General features: G+C 42.9%; 1 protein-coding gene and 1 long non-coding RNA gene across 3 annotated transcripts in view; one reads left to right on the top strand and one right to left on the bottom strand.

Moving 5' to 3' along the window:
• Positions 1 to 6851, bottom strand: part of cdin1 (CDAN1 interacting nuclease 1) — a 42720-nt gene extending 35869 nt beyond the window's left edge. For both annotated transcript variants that reach the window (XM_057059187.1, XM_057059188.1), the window contains exons 1-2: positions 6719 to 6851; positions 6348 to 6472 (exon numbers count right to left, since the gene is read on the bottom strand). In XM_057059187.1, coding sequence (XP_056915167.1) covers positions 6348 to 6448 — 101 coding nt within the window. In that variant the 5' untranslated portion in view covers positions 6449 to 6472; positions 6719 to 6851. The remainder of the gene's footprint in view (positions 1 to 6347; positions 6473 to 6718) is intronic.
• Positions 6852 to 14274: 7423 nt separating this feature from the next.
• Positions 14275 to 19644, top strand: LOC130540200 (uncharacterized). Its single transcript, XR_008954329.1, has 3 exons — positions 14275 to 14963; positions 15634 to 15759; positions 17045 to 19644. It is a non-coding gene; the product is annotated as an uncharacterized LOC130540200 (long non-coding RNA).
• Positions 19645 to 19667: the final 23 nt, after the last annotated feature.

Below are 19667 nucleotides of genomic sequence, written 5' to 3'. Positions count from 1 at the left end.
AAATGGATTACCCTCTAAAATGAGCATGATTACTGCCTAATTGCTAAATCTATTCCCTGTTAACTTTAAAAGGAAAAGGAAAAACTGTCCTAAATATCTGAGAAAGCTTCTCTTTTATCTCACACTTGAAACTTTGGGGACTTTTGTTATTTTGCTTTCAGACCAGGGTCAGCTGTTGCCAAAGTGTTGAAATAATAAAAAAATAAGGGAAGAAAAAATAAGAAATCCTGCTCCGAATAGAAAACATCAGCGTTTTACAGTCAGCCCCCACCTTATAGCATTATGTGTTATTTTCCAGAACTGTAACTTCCTGTAGATTTTAAACAAATGTGCATTCAAGCTGTGCTCTCCTGGGCACCGTGTTCACTTGATGCTTAAATATGTAGTCAAGCACAATATCGTAAAGGAGATGTGCGCTGTAGGATCACATTCTGTCTGCCTCCAGCCAAGAAATACACCCACAAACGATCCCAGTATCAAAACCATTCTGCTGTTTTAAAGACCACAACCTAATGACTATACCATATTATAAATGCTTTTAATAAATGACTTATTGCTGGAATAAATCAGCAATCTCCACTGTTTTGTGTCCTGTGGAACATCTTTACATTGACCTTTATGAGTGAAAAAAAACAGAAATACACTCTCCCCCTTGAATATACCTCAGAACATTGTAAAACAGAAGGCTGGGAGACAGAAGAGTGGTTAGGGAATCGTTCACTCTCAACCTAATTACCCTCCCTTACAACATAAGACAGAACATTAATATGCACTGGCACCCAAAATAGTAAAACGGCAGATTAAATTAAAAACAATTAGGGACTTTCACTTTGTCACAGAGCTGGTATGCCTGTCTGGTCACTGCTTTAGGCCCTATTAAGTAAGGATATCCACTGGTTATGACTCTGACAAATTCCTTATCTCCTCGTGCATTCAGATAGCGTCTGTGTCTTAAATGTGCATTAAAAAAAAGCCTACAGAAATTCACAGCCAACTAATTAATAGGAGATGAGGGGAAATTTGAGCGATCAATTATATTCAGAATCTTGCTATTTACAAATAATTAATTCTAAACAGTCGCTGTAATTTAGGTAATGAAAGCCACCTGGCTAATGACATTGCTATCATATGCTGCGACAGTATTAGCATTTGGTGGATCTGCATGCAAAGAGCGTTGCCTGGTGCGACACTTCAGGGCGCAGAACTGGCTAATTGAGGCATACAACATGTTTTTACAAATGGCAATTAAGCTATTTTGAAAAGAGAGAAGTGATACAGAGGAAATTATGCATTCTCATAATTTATATGGAGTTATTGTTTAACATTAGTATACCATAGCTTCAGTCCTGTAATTATTAGCGGATGATTAGCATAACTAGCTTTTAAATTTCAAGGATTTTAGTCTTTGTGCTTTCGGATAATATAAGGAAACATGTCTTGTGAATCAATATTTTAAAAACTGAGAAAAGTTCACCAAGTGCGGATAAAACACTGGATATGCAAATGATGCTAATTACGCATGCTGATAGGCAAAATGCTAACATCTGTTACTCAGCTAAGGCTGCCGTCATCAGCAGCGCAAGGAACACGTTCTAAAAAAAATATATTTTAGCATTAAACGTATAACTGTGATGCAGTCAGACTAAAGAAATGTCATGCAGTTTCAAACAAATAGTTGCACAATAGCACACATGTTTACTGTTTACAGCAATTAATTTGACATATTTTGCGCACTGGAACACAATTTTAAAGCTTTGACATCAAGTTACTAGGGCATTGAAATATGGCATCATTTAAACATATATTATTTTATTGGTCAGACAATAAAATAATGACAAATACACTGCTCTGTAGAATAGCTTACATAAAAAACTGCAGGGGATTGTGGACAAAAATCACTTTAGAACTACTTCTCTCTTCCACAGGTATCAAAACATACAGCTTTAAAGATTCTCCTCCATTTTATTATGATCTCTTGAATTTCAGTCTTCTGATGCCCTTAAATGCCAACACATTTGGGTAAAAATGTCCATAAGAGCAGGAAAGAGGCCACTATCACTCCTCTAATTATGATTCCTCGTGAAAGTGAGGGACCCTCATGATATTCTTTGTGACACGAATTCTCGCATTTTGTAAGTGTAATTTTTTGCCACGGCTGCTCCTGCACACTCTTGGAAATGAGCTCCATGTGATCTGCTCAATAGCAAGTGTCTGCTGGTCTGGCAAGAAACACACTACACTGACCAATTGGTAACTCCCCTAAGCATAGCTGGGGCACTCGTATCATTCTGGGCCATTTACTTCACTCTTCTTTAGCAATTGATCTCGATATGCAAGGCGAACCTGGGGCAATGCACCCTTCTGTAACTGTACCGTGGTATTCTATGCTGTTTGTGGTTTTAAATCATGATAGACTAATAATGTGTGTCTGGTAATATTAACTGATTTTTAGTCTATTCACACAATATAAGCTCAGATTTTCAAAAGAATTCTCTTGTAGGGTTGTAATATCTTACTCAAGCAACAGCCCAGTGAGCTGAAAAAGCTTTGTGATTCACAGAATGTTCCAAAGATATCAACAGGAAGTAGTCATTTATGTGCCTCCTAATCAAGTAAATGATTGTGTCCATTATTCATGAGCTTGGTAGCTTGACGTGACGGCTCCTTCTGCATCCACGCCGTCTCTGGTGTCACTTCATTCATCCCTTCACCCTCCCGAAGCTCATCTAACCTCGCTGAGCTGTGGAATTAGTCTGCCAGCCTCTCCTCCTTTAAGAGTTGCACCCTTAAGCCCCAACTGCCAGTTTGTGTTTCATTCAATCCGCGCAGCCCGAAGTGTGAGGCGGTGTGCGGGAGGTTTCAGGGCTGCCCCCACTGGGTCTGCACCAGATCAGTCTCTGGGTAATGTCGTCGCCACTTCCAGGCTACAACAGAACTGGGTAAATCTAACTTTGTAGGAGCTGCAACGGAGCAAATCAGTTGATTCCACTGAGACTATGATGGAAATCACAGTTAAACAGAAAAAGAGCCAAGTGAGAATACTGAGCGGAGAGCCTTTTTTAAATCAAAACTGGCTAATCTCATTCTTAAACATTTATGAATTGAAGGTTGAATATATGATTGACTTTGGATAGGCCAATATAACAATCAGAACAGTAGTGTAACAATACCTGGTGTTTTCACACAGCCAGGTGAGTGGTGGGTGGTTAGCCTCTGTTGTAATAACTCATCAAATTAACTACATTACTGGTTAGATTGTTAACTGTTGAACAACGGATAACGCTAGAATCATCAGGAAAAGATGTGTGCTCCATTGCTGCGAGTGTAAAAGTTTAAACAGGTACTTTTCTCTTCAAAACAAAGTCATAAGGTAAAAAAAAGGGTTTAAAGCACATGCTTAATGCATCATACCTTTTAGTAAATCCTTATGTTTAAGCGCCAGGAGTAAAAAAAAACCCAAAGAGATAAACACCACAGCCATGATAAATAAAAAATGAGCTCCCCCAGCTTCACCATGAACCTGATATTACCATCAAAAAAACAACATGTAGCCAAGAAATCACCATATCAATGGTGCATGCCTCAGTAATCCTGTCCTGCGCCTTCCCTCCAAAGATCATGCTAGATAAACCCCAAATAACAGAGAAATTAACAAATGCTTGACATTTGCTCAACATCCATTATTCTGACACTTCTTCAGAATTTCAAAAGGCTGAACGCATGCTTAATCAACATTCATATTCCCAGAGCGAGCCGCGGCGCCATATTGCAGCCCGCCTCGGCGCTGATGAAAACGGCACATTAGGGCCCGATTTAAAAAACATTCAGAGACTCCACGCCAGGGATCTGCGTGTGCGAGGGGTGGGGGGCGGCTGGGGCTGTGTTTACAGGAAGGAGACGTTTTAAAGGCTTTTCAAAAACAGGGGCATCTGCCCCTTTTACACACCCTCCTACCTCTGTGAAAGTCATTTAAATGGAGAATCATTGCACCCAAATTCATTCATAACACAGAAAACAGAAGGACACAGAGGACTCTCACTTTCCCTCCCTCTTTCTTGCCCTTCTTTAAGAGACTTTCTCTGGGGACAAAGGGTGGCAGAACTGAGGTCCCCCTCTAGACCCAAGGGAAGCCAGGCGGACCCTCAGAGAGCAGCCAATCATTTCCAATTCTAATACACGGCGAGATGATGGGACCGATGCCACCCCTTCCCACCCACCCCTATCGGCCGGCAACGGGTCCACCCCACCCCCACATACGGCGAGATACGTGGCAGGACAGCGTAGTTGGCTATCAGGAGGTGGTGGTGGGGGGGGGGGGGGGGGGGTGGGGGGGTGGGGGGGTGGGGGGGGGTTTATATATGCATGTCCCTCTATTGTGAGTGGGGGTAAAAAGTGACAGCACCGTGTCCAATTCTTTTCCCCTCAGAGCAGCCCGGGCCCGGCGAGAGAGGCCAGGCTGACAGATGACTCCCAACATCTGTGTTACGCAGCCGTTACAGATGAGGGACTTTGCGTCGCAGTCTCTCTCTCTGTCTGTCTATGGGACACTCCCCCTCTCCTCCCACTATCCATACTTCTGGCACAACATAAAGAATGACAGACTTCCTGTGAAAATTACCCTGAAATGGCTTATAACGATCATTTTGTTTAAGGTTGAGAGTTTCCTCCCTTCGAGCCCCTAATAAAAAGCAATGATTATGAAATGATTTGAAACTCCAGTCAGAGAATTAAGGAGAAAGGCCATCTTGTATCATCTGCATCACCAGAATTGATCATTTTGAGGTTTAAATTCCAAATAAAAAAAAGAAATAATAGCTCTAAAATGTTGAGGATATTATTGACCAATTACTATTATGTTTGTCTGGAAATGTACCCATACATTTAAATATTTTATCCTTAAAACTATCAAAATGACACTATGTGTAATAACTTGTGTAATATATACCACAGCCACTATAAGTATAATAAATGAATCTAGTTTACTCTTACCTCATCTACTAATCACCCATAACATGAGCCACTTTCTTGCCTTTTATGTCTCTCTTATTGTTATTACTCCACACAACTTTTTTTGTGCAACCTCTTAATGCAAACTCGCCCCACCTGATACACACATACACACACCTTTCCCCCACTCCTGGTTCCTTCCAGCCTGGCCAATAGTCATGCAGTGGCAGAGCTCCCACACGGTCCAAGGGGACAGGGGAGCTTCGGCGGCGGGGGTGGCTGACTGCCGCGCCTGAGCGCATGCTAAGAGATGATGGATGGCCTAGTCGATATGTTATGTCTTAAGAGCCTGATTTCCTGCCAGTCCAATCACTAACCCTCCAGAGCCCAGCTCAGCTGATTGGACAACCAGAATAATTTTGCAGGCTGTGAAAACACTGCTGCTGTGCCTGTCTGTCAGACCCTGTGATGAGACTCTGGGATTTTAAAGAGCGAGGGCCTCCCCAAGATCGGTTATGGCGAATGAAATAATAACAATAACCAGCAAGACTAAACAAAAGAGCCAGCACCTCTGGGATCCAGTGATCGGGCAGAATTATTGGAATGAAAACCACCCGATATTTTCATTTCATTATTACACCCACCGGTGCCACTTTCAGACTAAGAATGCTATTTGCACTCTTTCAAGACCGATTGGATTACAAAACGATATGGGTCTAAGTAAACACAAGACAGACCCCCTAATGTGCGTAAACAGGATATTAGATAAACTTTAGCTGCATGACATATTCTAAAGACAAACGCAGGCACTGCCGTGTCCCTCTGGGAACCCGATACCTCCATTAGATTGGCGATTAGGGCAGAATGAAAGTAGGAAGCTCTAAAATACATATGACTTTGTAAGTGACCTCGACGGGATCAGCCACGGTGTCTTGGCGGCCTTGGGGGATTACACATGTAGCGTTCAATAAAGCGAGGGCCCTCAGTGTCAAGGAGAAAGGCAAACACAACCATTAACCTCTCTCTTCGATTCCAGGATGTGCAGACACTGCATGGCAAAACACTACATAATGCTGTGGTGAAAGCCTGGACAGAATGTGCTCAATTAATTAATGTCCAGAGTAAGTTTGACAACTGAACTATGCGCGTAAATAATACATCATTTTAAACATTCATTAACAGAGGGATAAATAATCATGCATGCTTATTTAGGGAACTGGCTATGAGAACATATGATGAGTGTTGCCACTGATGTCAGTTACCAATTTTTATTTCTTTTTTGATGTTAAGCTGAATTAAGGTTAGCTTTAAACCTGCACTCGACTTCGGTGCACAGTGATGAGCTGGGAGAGCACATGTAAGATAATAAAATACCAAAACATAGCTCACTTCGTACTTACTCGGGGAATCTGTCTTTAAGCATCTTCATGCATTGACGTGTTGGTCTCAGTCGTTCAGTCCATCTGACAATCTCTTTATACTCTGCTCGCGATAGCTTCATCTTCTTCTTATCCAGCAGTTCTATCTATAGGTGCAGACATGGTGAGTTTTGCATAGGATGCTCTTTGAACTGTTTCTCTGACAGCTGTCAAAACAGCTGTAATTTACAGGCACGGCTAACTCAATCTAGCTTTACGTTGCGGATATATCGCAAGACACTCAACTCATGGACCGTCACAATGCAGTAAGGTTTTCTAATAATTGCTACGATAAGTAATAAATAACCAAATGTGCCTACAAATAAAAAATAATGAGGAAAAGAGTCATTTACCACAGATTCCTGCTGTCTGTAGACGGTTTCCTCAGTAGCTTCCCGCTAGGAAGTTGAAGAGATGACCTCAGTGTGACAAGAACGCTGATTGGTCAAAGAACGACTGAGTTGAGTATAGATGTTTTTTATTGGCTCTTGGCAGTATGAAGGCGTGGTTGATTGCAGGCGCGCTCACTCACGCCCAGTCGTCGAAGCAAGACCGTATTTTTATTCAGCAACATCCAACCCGACATGAGTGGACGGCGTACTCTTCTGCATGTCTCCCTTATAAGCTTTAAGTTGAGTCACGTATAGAGAGGAATAGGCGCAGAGGGGACAGAAAGAAGGCAGTATTCTACTTGCTGTTTCTCCTAACTGGTTGGTTATTACTCAGTTATGTGACTTGTCTTTTCAGGTACTCTACTCATCATTCCTTTAGTAGTTCGATCAAGAATAGCAACGGGAATTTTGGCCCAGTTCTCAATCATGATTCCTCTAATGGATGTTTTTATGCAAATAGAAACTAATTTAAGGATCTAGGAGCTAATAGATTGTTTCAAATTAGATTAATAATTACTCCAAAATAATTACTGTTTTTAAAATGTGGTGTGTTATAATCATCTAATAATTATGTGACAGATATTTCATGGTGGATGAAAAAACAATTAAAAATCTATTACTAAGTTATAATATCTCAAAGTGGCAATGAAAACATCATTTAATGCTCTTTTCCTTTTGCAACAACATTTGTGGTTTCCTCTGTTTAGGCCGGACAATGTCTCTGTTAGCACAAAGGCTCTATCTGACCCATGATGAATCAGAAAATAGAGCTCATTGTCGCTGGGCAGTGTAGGATGATGTCTGAGATGAGCTGAGGTCTGTGCACCCGCTCAGTTCCTGGGTCTGAAAGGGCTCAGGTCTCTTTGGTGGCTACAAAAGGGAGCTGTGTAAGTGGGATTGGTATGGCCAGATAAGATCAGGGCCTCTGAGGAAGTCTGGTGCGATCGCTACAAAGGGCTGAGGTCACGGGCAGGAGGAGCAGTTTACTCATCTAGGTATCAGAGGATCAGGGGTTTTGGTTGGGAAGCTGCGTGTGTAATAGGTATAAAAGGATCAGTGTAATGCAAAGGCATGAAAAGATAAGAATCAGAGAAGGGGTTGAAAGGCAGTGTACTGTAATGGCCCCCAAAGCAAGTGGATCACTTGTCACGTGTTTACTTCCATGTGTACATAATCTCGCGGGCAGACACAAATCAGCTCGCATGTGTCTTTGATGGCTGAGAGAGCCATGGTGAGCAGTAATGAGAGCCGAGGAAGAGCAAGCCGACGGAGGCCTTACAGGGACGGATGCATGGGGAAGGATGGGTGCTTTAGAGACCGCGTGTTAACAGGACAGCGTCACACACAGGGCTGTTAACCAGCTGTGAAGCCCGCTCACAGTGGGAGATGAATTTACAAAGGATGTCTCCCTCTGATATCTCTGAGTTGCCGCACTGATCTCTGCTCCGCTGCTCTCGGCGCACCATTGTAGTGCTAAGCACCGTGCCACTAATGGCACTTATACACCTTAATGTCTGGGAAACATTTACATTTCGCTCGCAGCGGAGGGAAGGCTGTGCGGGAACGAAAATGTGTGCACAAGAGCAAGTTATCAGCAGCATCTACAGCCTGAGTTTCAAGCTTGTATAATCTCCTTAAGGAGAAAAAAATGTCATTAAATATTTTAAGGAAATTCTTAATGTTGTAATATGTTGAGCCTTGGTTCACCTCTATAATATTCACTTCATATTGTCAGAATTACTGCCATGAAGTGTCTTTTTTCCCCCATTTATGAAATAACTTGACTCCCATACAACTAAAAATTACCCACCAGTCTCCAGGGAGACCAAGCTCTCATGTCTAAAATTCACAGAATAAATATGAGGCAGGCCATAACCAGGAAATGCCTGTAGTATTAGCAAGGTATCGGATTCGTGCGCTCCCCTCTGAACAGCATGACTGCCCCGTAAATCCCACATCCATATTTTACACGGAAGACGCGGCACATGTGTTTTTCCCCGGTTTTTAAAGCTGTTTCTTCAATTCATTTTATTATCCTGTAATGAATTTAATTAACTGACATGTAATTAAATGTAATTGTGCACACCCTCCTAACATACGTACACAAACGCGGGAGCACACACGCTGACATTTGGCAATAAATTGCTCGAAGTAGCCCGTGCAATCTGAGTAAAATTGACCGTATTAATAGAGGATTGATAATATTTTGGGATTGTGTTTCACTCCAAACGGCTGCTGGAGGAAACAAAGGTGGCAGCCCAGACTCATTAATCATAGTCAATGGGTTGCCCGGGTGCAATTTGCATGTCCGAGGTGGCTGCACATGCTGCCATTTGGACTGGGACGGTGGATCTACTTCGATTTGGCTGGGCTGTTAACGCCGTGTCAATCAAAGATAACCGAATGAAAGAGAAAGACGGAGGAAAACATCTCATTACATCCCCCTCCCTCCCTCGCTCCATCCCTCCTGTCTGCCTATAACTTCTTATTTTAGGTCGAACTTACACCGCTTTCTTTCTATTAGATTTACTGCCACAGTAATCAGGGGTGGTAAATGATTTGTGTTTGTTTACCCATCTGTTTTGATATTTAAAGCACATTGCATCACACTAGCAATGTCTGATGGGATTAATACACGAACAGTGGCAAAAACTATACTCTAAAAACGCCCAGGGAACTATTTTTATGTGGTCTAAACCCATTTAACACAATGCAAAATATCCAAGCATTAAATAATTTTACAGAGCTGTCATTTTAGCATCGGCTCATCCATTCAATTTTTAATAATCCCATCATTGGGCATTATTTTAATGGCTTTTTAACTCTGTAATAGGTGTGTGTGTGTGTGTGTGTGTGTGTGTGTGTGTGTGTGTGTGTAAGTGAGTGTGTGCGTGTGTGTGAGTGAGAGAGACAGAGTGTGATCCATGCATGCGGGGGGTTTTGCGTGTCACCCACATGCACACGTGAATGCGGCTTGTGTCTGGTCCGGCCCTCTCTGCCTGGCTCTCTGCTGCTGAGGCTCATGCTGTGCGTCTCGACCCCCCCCCCCCCCACACACACACACACATGCCCCATCCACCCCCCACCCCCCCCTCATTCCCTAATATCCTGGAGGCATTTTTCTCATTATCAAATATTGTTTGATGTCTTTGTTTCTTGATGATTAACCGTGGTCACCAAACACTGGTCTGGATTGTTTAAAATTTAATTTTGGGGGCTCTGAAGTGCTTGCAGAGGGGCTGACTGGTGGGGACACCCGTGTTTTATGTATGCTGCTCCTCATGATGAAATGCAAGAGGACAATGAAAAACACAATAAATCCTGGAGGGTAATCATTAGAAGAATGCTAGTGTTTTTTTATCATCCCTGTGATTCAAAGCTATTGATGCAGACTGTGTTTATGTATTTCTCCTATTTTTAGATGTCTGTTATCCCTCATTTCGCATAAATAACACATCTCGCCGCGTTGTGAAACACACTTTAATTATTGCATTTATCTTTCAAGCATAGCAAATTTTGAACCGCTTTAAAAAATATATATATATATATATATATTCCACCTGCTTTTAGGTTTTCATTGTTCTGATTGCGTATATATTTTCCAATAATTGTTTGAAAAGGACATAAAGACGAGCATATCGCCTTAGGAATATAAGATATATGATGAAATCAATATTGTAAGCAAGCAAGTAGGGAAACAACACTCTCCCCTAATGTCAGCATGTCAAAACTATATTGAATAGTTGAAATATCTGTGTATCTAAGGGTGAATAGCAGCCATTGTATCGCTCTAATGATATTATCTCCTGAAATTTGGAGTGAAAGAAAAACGAGAGAAATGAGCAGTACCATTGTCTGGCCTGTTTTATTTAAACAAATTGCAAGCGAAGCGAGACACAGAGACACAGAGATCAGGCATGGGCGGGGTGAGTGGATGGCTGGGTGGGGGGGACCAAAAGCAAGAGAGTGTGCTCTGTATTGAAAGGTTATGCTTCATCCAAAGTGTTTGTATTGTCAATAACTGGAGAAGGCTGTCAAGAAAGTGGGGAGATAAAGGTCAATAACTCAGGAAAATGTGTTTGTATTTGCACAATCCCGCTGATAGCATGGCAAACGTCAGGACCGGCGCGTGACACCCCGCAACAATAACACAAACAGAGGGGCTGAAATAGTCATTATTATGCTTGGTGCTGGAAATGAGAGGGAATCTCAGCACATGGCTGTGACAGCCGGCGCCGTGTCACTCAAACGTCACTCCATAATGAAACGCAGCCCAGATCAGAAAAGGCGTCGATAAAGTGTAAACACAGAGATTATGCTGCCGGATCATCCTGATATTTGACTTATTTTCCTGTTTCTGAATAAACACGATGGCTGGCGCATTGTCGAGAAAACAGTAAATTACAGAAGAACTAATGTGCGATTTATTTATAGATTCTTAAATAAGTTTCTGATACTAAATCTGTGTGCATGTGTGTGTGTCTGTGGGGGGTACACTTTGAGGAAATGTTAAAGGAAAAAAAGAATAGGAAAAATGACTAGTTCCCTTTACAGAAATTTAAAAATGCAGTAAAAATTTTACTTTTGATGCTTGTATTCTTTCTATGATTCATACAAAAACCTTATTTCTTTTCTAAGCCATTAAGTGTGAGCCTCAGTGGCCCTGAGTCTAATAAATCTGCAATTAACAGACCTAACTAATTGATGAGGTGCATTGTGGGACTAACAGAGGGCTTAACTACTGTACTGACGCCATTGTTGAATATTCTTATTGCTCTTCTTGTAATTGCCGGGGGGTAGCAGGTCCATAGTTACCTGAGTAATAAAAAAAACTGTCATATGACAGTTATATGTACATGACAAGGTCACAATGATCTGTTTTAGGATTCCAAAGGATTCCTTAGGATTTATTTCACTTTGATCTGTGGGTTGTTGCTTTTTTTTAAAAGCACACTGAATATTTCTGCCGTTTCAAATATGTGTTGGACACGTCAGATTTGTTGAGGCGACTGCAGTGATGAACGCTATAAATCATCCCGTGTGAATGAAATCTGGCTTGGTCGTGACACATTTCCATCCCGTGGCTCAAGTTGACTCGGGTTCACGTGTGAGCAACTTATTTTCTGTTGAATCATTGGCAAGTTTGCAAAATATTCCCCCGCAGTCGTGCACAGACGAGGCCAAATATACTTTTATTAAGTACATGGGGTCCATAGGGGAAAGCGGCTCCTTCTCCCTCTGTCACCATCTCCACAGCTGTTTGCAGGCTGTGAGCTTTTTTGCAGAGCTTTACGTTACATATGATTATGTAAATCTGGAGCTGTTCTTGTGTATTATGGGCTAACGCATTGTCAAGATCTTTTCTAAAGCAGTCGAGTAGCTATTTCTGAATTCTTTTATTATCTGTGAGTGCAACAAAGAAAGTCTTTTGTTCGCTGTTTGCCACACACACACACACACACACACACACACACACACACACACACACACACACACGCCGCTCCTGCTTCCGTCCATGACTTACTACTGTCCCCTAGTGGTGCGCGGCTCCACGGTCTCTGCAAACTCCTCATTTCCATCAAGTGTTGCCTTCACCTGACTCCCCTGGCTTGGCCCCCGCTCCCCTCCAAGTGCCTTCCTTTCCTTATCATGCTCAAACATTTAAAGGCTCGACTTGTTGTACCACATGACGGAGAGCCCCAATTATGCATCGCTGTGTCCACAGCGGCTTTGCCTTCAATGGCGCTCTCGAGCAGTGTCAACACAAACAGGAACCCTGATGTTCTGTGGCTATTGTGAGGCCATGGCTCATGTCAATACGGTATTGTTTAGTCAGAGCGCCGCACCGAAACTGCAGTCAGAATGTTATCGGACCCGTGGAAAAAGGGTGTGCACATAATAGCGGTAAAATGTAAGTGTGATTGTTTGCACAAGCCCAACGTAAATACACAGAGGGTCACAGCTTTGGAACCTGGTCACCTCTTCACCGTTTCTCTGGCTTCAGTTGACACACACAGGCAGCACAAAGGCACAACCTTTCTCCCTCTTTATTTCTTTTTACTTTAAAAACGTGTTTGTTTTCCTTCATTGATCCTTGTTTTTCCCAGAGCCCTAATTGGTGTTTTAACCTGGAGCGGTTCTAATAAACGCCGGGGGTAAAGGGTCATCCTCCACTGACGTGGCACGGACACACGCAGTCGAGTCGCACATGTCAAAGGAGCGATTATACAGGTTATAGAGGATGGCACCTCTGTCTCCAGTGCAGCCTCCCTCCTGGGAGAGCTCTCCAACAAGAGGGCTATCACTCAAAACCAAACCACATTCATTCATTAGCCTGTTAAGATGGACATCAATTATTCATTAAGAAGGTGGCCAGTGGATTATTTCTGTCAGCACATGGCTTATTGTATCAAAGGTTGATTATAGCGTGGCTGATTTAGTGTACACCACGGTCTGATACACGTATAAGAGCACAAAATCATTGTTTTGGTAAAGACGTTATTGATTTCATTTTAAAGATTTGTTGCAGCTCTAACTGTTTAATAAAAGGATGCATTTCTATGATTAATGATGGCTTAACACTTTAGTTTTTATATATTTTATCAAGTAACCCTGACATCATCCCAAAAAGTGAGGATGATGTCATAACATATTTCAACCACGACATCGTTCGAACTCTGAAAAGTTTGTTTAGATAATTATTAATTTATGCATTTATTACTACCATTAAAGGAATGAAGCTAAAAAAACATGGATTGATATATTGTATTGTTTATAGACACCAAGACATAAATACTGAAGGTTTTTTTGTTTAATTTCGAATAAAACACAGGCCCATATGTTAGCTAATGAATCACGGGAGCTACACTTCAGATTTTGTTTCCCCTCACCATGTATACAAACATGTCCTATATTCCCTTTTACATTAAAAGAGAAAGCTTAAAAATAAATATACTCTCTCTTGGAAAAAGTTGTGAATAAAGTGCAAAAAAAACAAGTGACGCTAACATTTTAGCAAATACGGAGCTTTCAGGGGATTAGAGTCCTGTTCCAACATATCAGAACACACTTTGGTTCCATCTTTGCAGTTCTTTTCGGTGGCGGATTTGGCCTCGCACTGCACAACAGTAGTTTGAATTCGGCAGATAGCATTCCGTGGAGCAGATACGGTCTGTAAACATGCAGCATGACAGTGTTTTTCCTTCCTTTTCAACTGTATGATCGGCTTTAACGTCTTATATTCAGTGCGTAAAAGCTTTATATCAGTTTCTTACCTAGCACTGCATCATAGCTGCATTAGAATAAATCAAACCTTCTCATAGACTCCCACATAATATCCCGGTATTTTAAGAGCAGAATCTTTTGTAAACATGACTTCACTTAGACACGTGCAGTAAAAACCCCTCATAACGTGTCCTTTCCTCCCTCCGCCAAGTGTTAAAACAATATCCACGTGTCACGTTGTCACACAATGTCACCACTTCACAGGCATGAAGACTCTGCTCGGAGGGGGGGGGGACACGGGTGTGTCGCTGTTTTCAGAGTCGTAATGAAGGATAAACACTGCAGCGGGGTGACAGAGCGCAGGCCTTGGACTTGGCCCTCAGCTCGGAGCCGTGGCAGGCGTTCACCTATGATGCAATGACAGCTCCTCGAGATTGCGGCTGAATCGGCTCTTGCTCGGTGTAAGGGACTATTCATTGCGGGGTTTTAACGGAAAAAAACAACATTAACCATTTTTTCAGACACATCAAAGCGGCCATCTGGTTAAATTCAAGGAGGCTGCCCCTTTTTTCCTGCACTTCCTTTACTGCTCTCAGCGGGTCCCCTTCATTTTCTGTCCTCCTTTCGCCCTGCAGGTTCTCCTGCAGAGTGAGACTCTCACAAGAATGTGTCTAATTTAGTGACTAAGAGGCAGATTTATACCTGTGCTAGTTATGAAGAAGGTTGCTCCCCTGAGAAGCCCAATGACTGTTTACGGGCAGCCCAACAATGCCTTAGCAGATGATAAAGCACCTGCCATGTCTGTTCCATCCCTTTATGTCCGTCGGCTCGCCTCCCTTTCCTCTCACTTTCTCTCTCTCTCGTTGTCTTCCTCTGCTCAGCCCATCACTTCTTCCTCTCTCTTTGTTATTTTTCTCAGCGGAGGCGCATCTCCCTCAGTTACCATGGAGTCGCGCATTTTACAACCACTGCTTTCCCCAGAGTGAGTCCATCTACTTAGCCGTCTACTACTGAGAATAACTCTGTTTTCTTCCTCACATCCTCTCTCCCTTCCTTTTTACACACATACACACACACACTAGTGAACAGAACTGTGGTCAGGTTTTGTTTATGACAGAGAAAGGCAATATCGAGATTGTTTCAGAGTAGTGTCATCACATGAAATGTATCGCTGTCACAGGCATGTTTTATACGTCTGGGCCTTTGGCTGAAGCCATTTTAGGAAACTGAAAATATCATATCATATGACCTCCTCTGGTATAAAAGTAAAGTATCAGCGGTAAATCCGATATACAGCCTCAGAAGTGTGTGTGAGGCAGGAAGTGAGGTGAGCCGCTCAAGAAAATGAATAGATCAGCGTGTGGTGGATGCTGCAATGCCATTATGCTGCTGTCAATCTAAACAAATACGTTTTTTTAAATAAACATGATTTATGATTATAATAATATATTTTTTGAATTAATTCCCACTAAAAATACTGAAAACATCTCCCATGTAATGTTTAATGATCAATTTTTCCCTATGATCCTCCAGTTCATCCCCCCCTCACATGGGCTATAACACATAAATAAATGTGGTATGATTTTTGCACCTTTAATTAAATGTCAGTTTATGAACACACAAACACTAATAACACCCCGAGCTTTTCTTAGGAGATTCTGGTGGTGGCAACAGCCCATCCATCAACATCCCTAATGAGGCTCCGTGTAGATAAGGATGGAGGCTTCCCAGGATATCCTTGGTTTCCATGCTTATGTTGATAACCACCTTAATCCTAGGTAAGATAGGGGAAATGTGTTTGCATGTGATTCTGCATGCATGTTTGCAGCGTGTGTGTGTGTGTGTGTGTGTGTGTGTGTGTGTGTGTGTGTGCGTGCGTGTGTGTGTGTGTGCGCAAAGTTCTCATCAACCTCGCTGCCATTTTAGGGTTGGCGATGTGAATCAAAGGTGGTGCCATTAGCTGCACAGTGGGTAACGTGGCTTCTGTTTCAGGGGTCCCGTTAAGAAGGGGAGGGCATCTCGAGGAGCTAATGAGGTGTCACAGGTCATTTTTAGCCAATCAGAGAGCAGCGCAGAGAACGCTGCATGTAACCAAGTACGAATATCATACAGCAGCGTGCCGGGATCAGAGCTCGTTGACTTATGCTGCTCACCAACCCAACGTGTTCTGCCACAGTTCTTGTCCACTAAATTGTAATGAAGTAATGATCTAGTTTGTGTTTGTGTAAACTCGTCCTCTCTGCATGTGTAACGTGTTGAGACGAACTCACCCCGATTTTCAGCCGTTTCCATCCCGTTCACCACGATGTCTTCTGAAGCACATTTTGTATTTTAAAAGATATATTTTTGCAGCGTGTCAGTCTGCATTCATCCCGTCAGCGGTTAATGACAGAGGAAGTGACGCGTGACAACCAGTGCGCCCGGTTCCGTAAGAGCAAAAGGAGGTGGCCACGTCTCCGCGCTAATAGAGGAGGAGAAAGTGGCCGTGTCAGTCCTGTCAACGTATTATGTTTTAAACCTAGATGGTTGTTGTTGCTCTCGCAGGCCCATAATTTTATGCCATTAAAAGTGCCAAGGGGAAAGGAGTGAATCAAGACGAAAGGGTGGGAGGTGGGCTGTAAAGCGAAAGCTGTTGCAGGGGTTTTTCTACTCCTTGTTCCCTTCATGCTTGATTCCCTGCCACTTTTGCGTTGGAAACTTTTGGCATTTCTTGAAAGCATAAAGACCAGTTGGAGGCTTTAAGTGATCATAAAGTCAATCATGTCGGCTGGAACTACCCAGCAATCTCTGTCAGTTAGTCCCCTCGCTCCTTGTGCGGTAGCCGTGTGCAGCTTTGTGCATAAGCATGTGTGTATGCATCTTTACATTAATGTACATACTGCAAATCGAAACAAGATAATTATGGATGACGCTTATTTTTAAAGACTAATTGCACCTCAAGTCACTCAGTTTAGACACACAAAAACAAAAAGACAAACTAAAATAATTGGAAATTGCTAGCAGGACTAATTTATGTTGTTCAGTTTTACATTTTCTTGCCATCTTTGCTCTGGTCTCTCCCAGCAGCCTGTGGGAAGCAGGCAGAAACGTGGACGTGTCGTCAGCCTGGGCAACACTGGGCAATTCAGAGTTTCCAGTCAACCGTAATGTGGATGTTTTGGGACTGCGGGCAGAAAAGAAGAAGAAAACCATAGACCCCTCCTCAGAGGCCTGACTCAGACTCCTGGCAGTGACGCCATCCTGCTCACACCGTACCAAGTTGTATTAAAGATGGCTTTGCTCTCACTGCTATTGGCCAGCAACCTCTACTGGTATCGGGATTTTGAAAGGTTTGCTTGTTTGGAACTCTCAATGATGAAACCCTGGAGGTTTGAGCATCCCCGTCACTCCTTTATGAGTCGCCACCGATCGAACATTGTTGGCAGGAATTACTGTCACTTGTCCTGATCTGTATGCATGGTAACCTTTTTCATCTCGAAGAACGACATGGACCCCTGCGAAGTCTTTACATTATGGGCAAACATTTGCAATTATGATGAACTCTGCCAGCTTATCTTAAAAGGAACAGGTTCTTACTGACAGACAAGGAGACGTTTTAATGGAATAAACTGCTTTGAGCTGATGAAATAAAGATTGCTCCACCTCAGGGCACACTCAAATTAAATTATCAAGATGAGTTCACGCATGCTGCTCCCATTAACTCAGGTACGGTAAAGGCCTAATCGCGCCGCAATGGCTATGTGTAGAATTTAGCAAGAAATTCCCGTACACAGAGGAGGATGCTTGCAGTTGCTCGGAGTCCGACCTGTTTGACTGTCCCCGCTGAGCACTTAAGACAACTCGGATTCTTTTTAAATCCAATCAGCAGGTCGGCCATAATGCTAAAACCACATGTTGCCCTGAGAGTGAGTGGACACTGCGCAGTGTGCAGATAAACACGGGCCTGGTGATTGATCAGGGGACCGTGGAAAGAGCCAGGAGAGCTTCGCCTGAAAAGGAATGCCGGCGTTTAGGCGAGAGGGACGGCAAGTGGCAATGGGAAACACCTGCGCTGGGGTGAACAGGCGGGCAGCGTGCGTGGGTAGGGGAAGGAGGAATCGTACCACTGAGCTTAAGAGGAAGGAAGAGCCAAGAGGGAGGTATAAAAGCAGTTGGAAGGTCTGCTGCATCCTCGCCGTTTACTGCTGTGAAGTAGAGGACTAAAGGAATTAGTTACAGTAGCGTCAGCTGTCTGCTAACTGTTAATGCAGATGTGGTGATAGAAGGCTGCCCTGACACACACACACACACACACACACACACACGTAGTGCCACCGTAATGTTTAGGTTAAAATTCTTTTGGGGTGTTCAGTAATGCTTAATGTAATATACATATTTGGACATGTTTCCATTGATCATATCAACCCATGATGACAACAACAGCAACAAAGATCACCATTTATTCATTTTAAAGTGTACTTAATCAAAATAAGATCATCGTGTTTTCACAGAAGCAGGTGGGAAACTGAAAACAATGTTAACAAACAAACAGAGATTTACTTCTCTCCTGAGAGATTGGGAAGAATCCCGCATTGATAAAATTTAAACAACTTGTGTTGGAGTTTAGTTTCTTAGTATCAATAGGATATTATTTATTCATGTGTTTATACTTACAGTTATATTTAAAGTCAAATTGGGTATGGGCGTCTAATCCATTGGTTTTTAGATCTAACCATGAAAACAGCCTCCGCACATTACAAACAGGCACGAGTCCTCCGTGAAACAAAGACGCACACAAAGCAGCCCGTATTTTTACAGCTGAACGCCGTAGCCTGCTGCACATCCATCAGCCGCTCCACCCTCAAGTCAGGTTGATCATTCCATCTCCTGCCTCTCTATCCTGAGGTGCCTGCTGTCAATTTATCAGACTCTTCCTTTTAATTTCAGACTTTCCGCAGCGTAGGCATCCATCTCACGCTGTCCGCGGCGGCGTTAGAGGGCTCAGAGCAAAGCGGAGTGGATCAGCTGACAGGCAGGAGCTGGTTGGGATGGAGGACTAATGGTACAAAAAGGCACCATGAGAACAAAATGTGGTGTAAAGCTCTTATTACATCTCTGTCTTTCCGATAGAACAAGGTTAAGGAGGGAGAAGGCAAAGTTCTTATTGCAAATCCATTAATATGAGGCTAAAATACAGCTTCTACTCTATCTCCTGGGGTGACATGTACAGAGGTTCACACAGCCGTTTCAACCGCACGCTGTCATATTCATAAATGAGAAATCAGATATGTTTAGGCAATCATGCATGCAATCAGCAGGTTGCATCTCCCTGACTTTTCCTCTGGCACACCTCTGGAACCTGAAAATAAAGGTGAATCCTGTGCCCCATCTGATCTTTTAGTTTGATCTTAATTCGGGCCCTCCCTCCTGGAAGCCAGTCTTTCCACACTCATCTGCCCACCTCTTCCGTGATCCCTATCTCTGAACCCGACAAAATTAATTACTGTATGTTTTTATTTCATGAACGTGTCAGGCTGAAATGATGAATGGCTTGTAATATCAGAGGATTAAAGGCACAAAGCGATGAGAGACACGCGTGCTTTACACCGCCGTAGTGCTTACATGTAAGCACATGAACCCGCACACGGTCTCCGGGGCCGCCGATATCTGGTTTCATATTTGATATTAACTTACTGGGAGGGAGGAG

This window comes from Takifugu flavidus, chromosome 16 (assembly GCF_003711565.1).
Source record: "Takifugu flavidus isolate HTHZ2018 chromosome 16, ASM371156v2, whole genome shotgun sequence".
Taxonomy (NCBI): Eukaryota; Metazoa; Chordata; class Actinopteri; order Tetraodontiformes; family Tetraodontidae; genus Takifugu; species Takifugu flavidus.
This window is presented reverse-complemented; position numbering and strand designations above follow the sequence as displayed.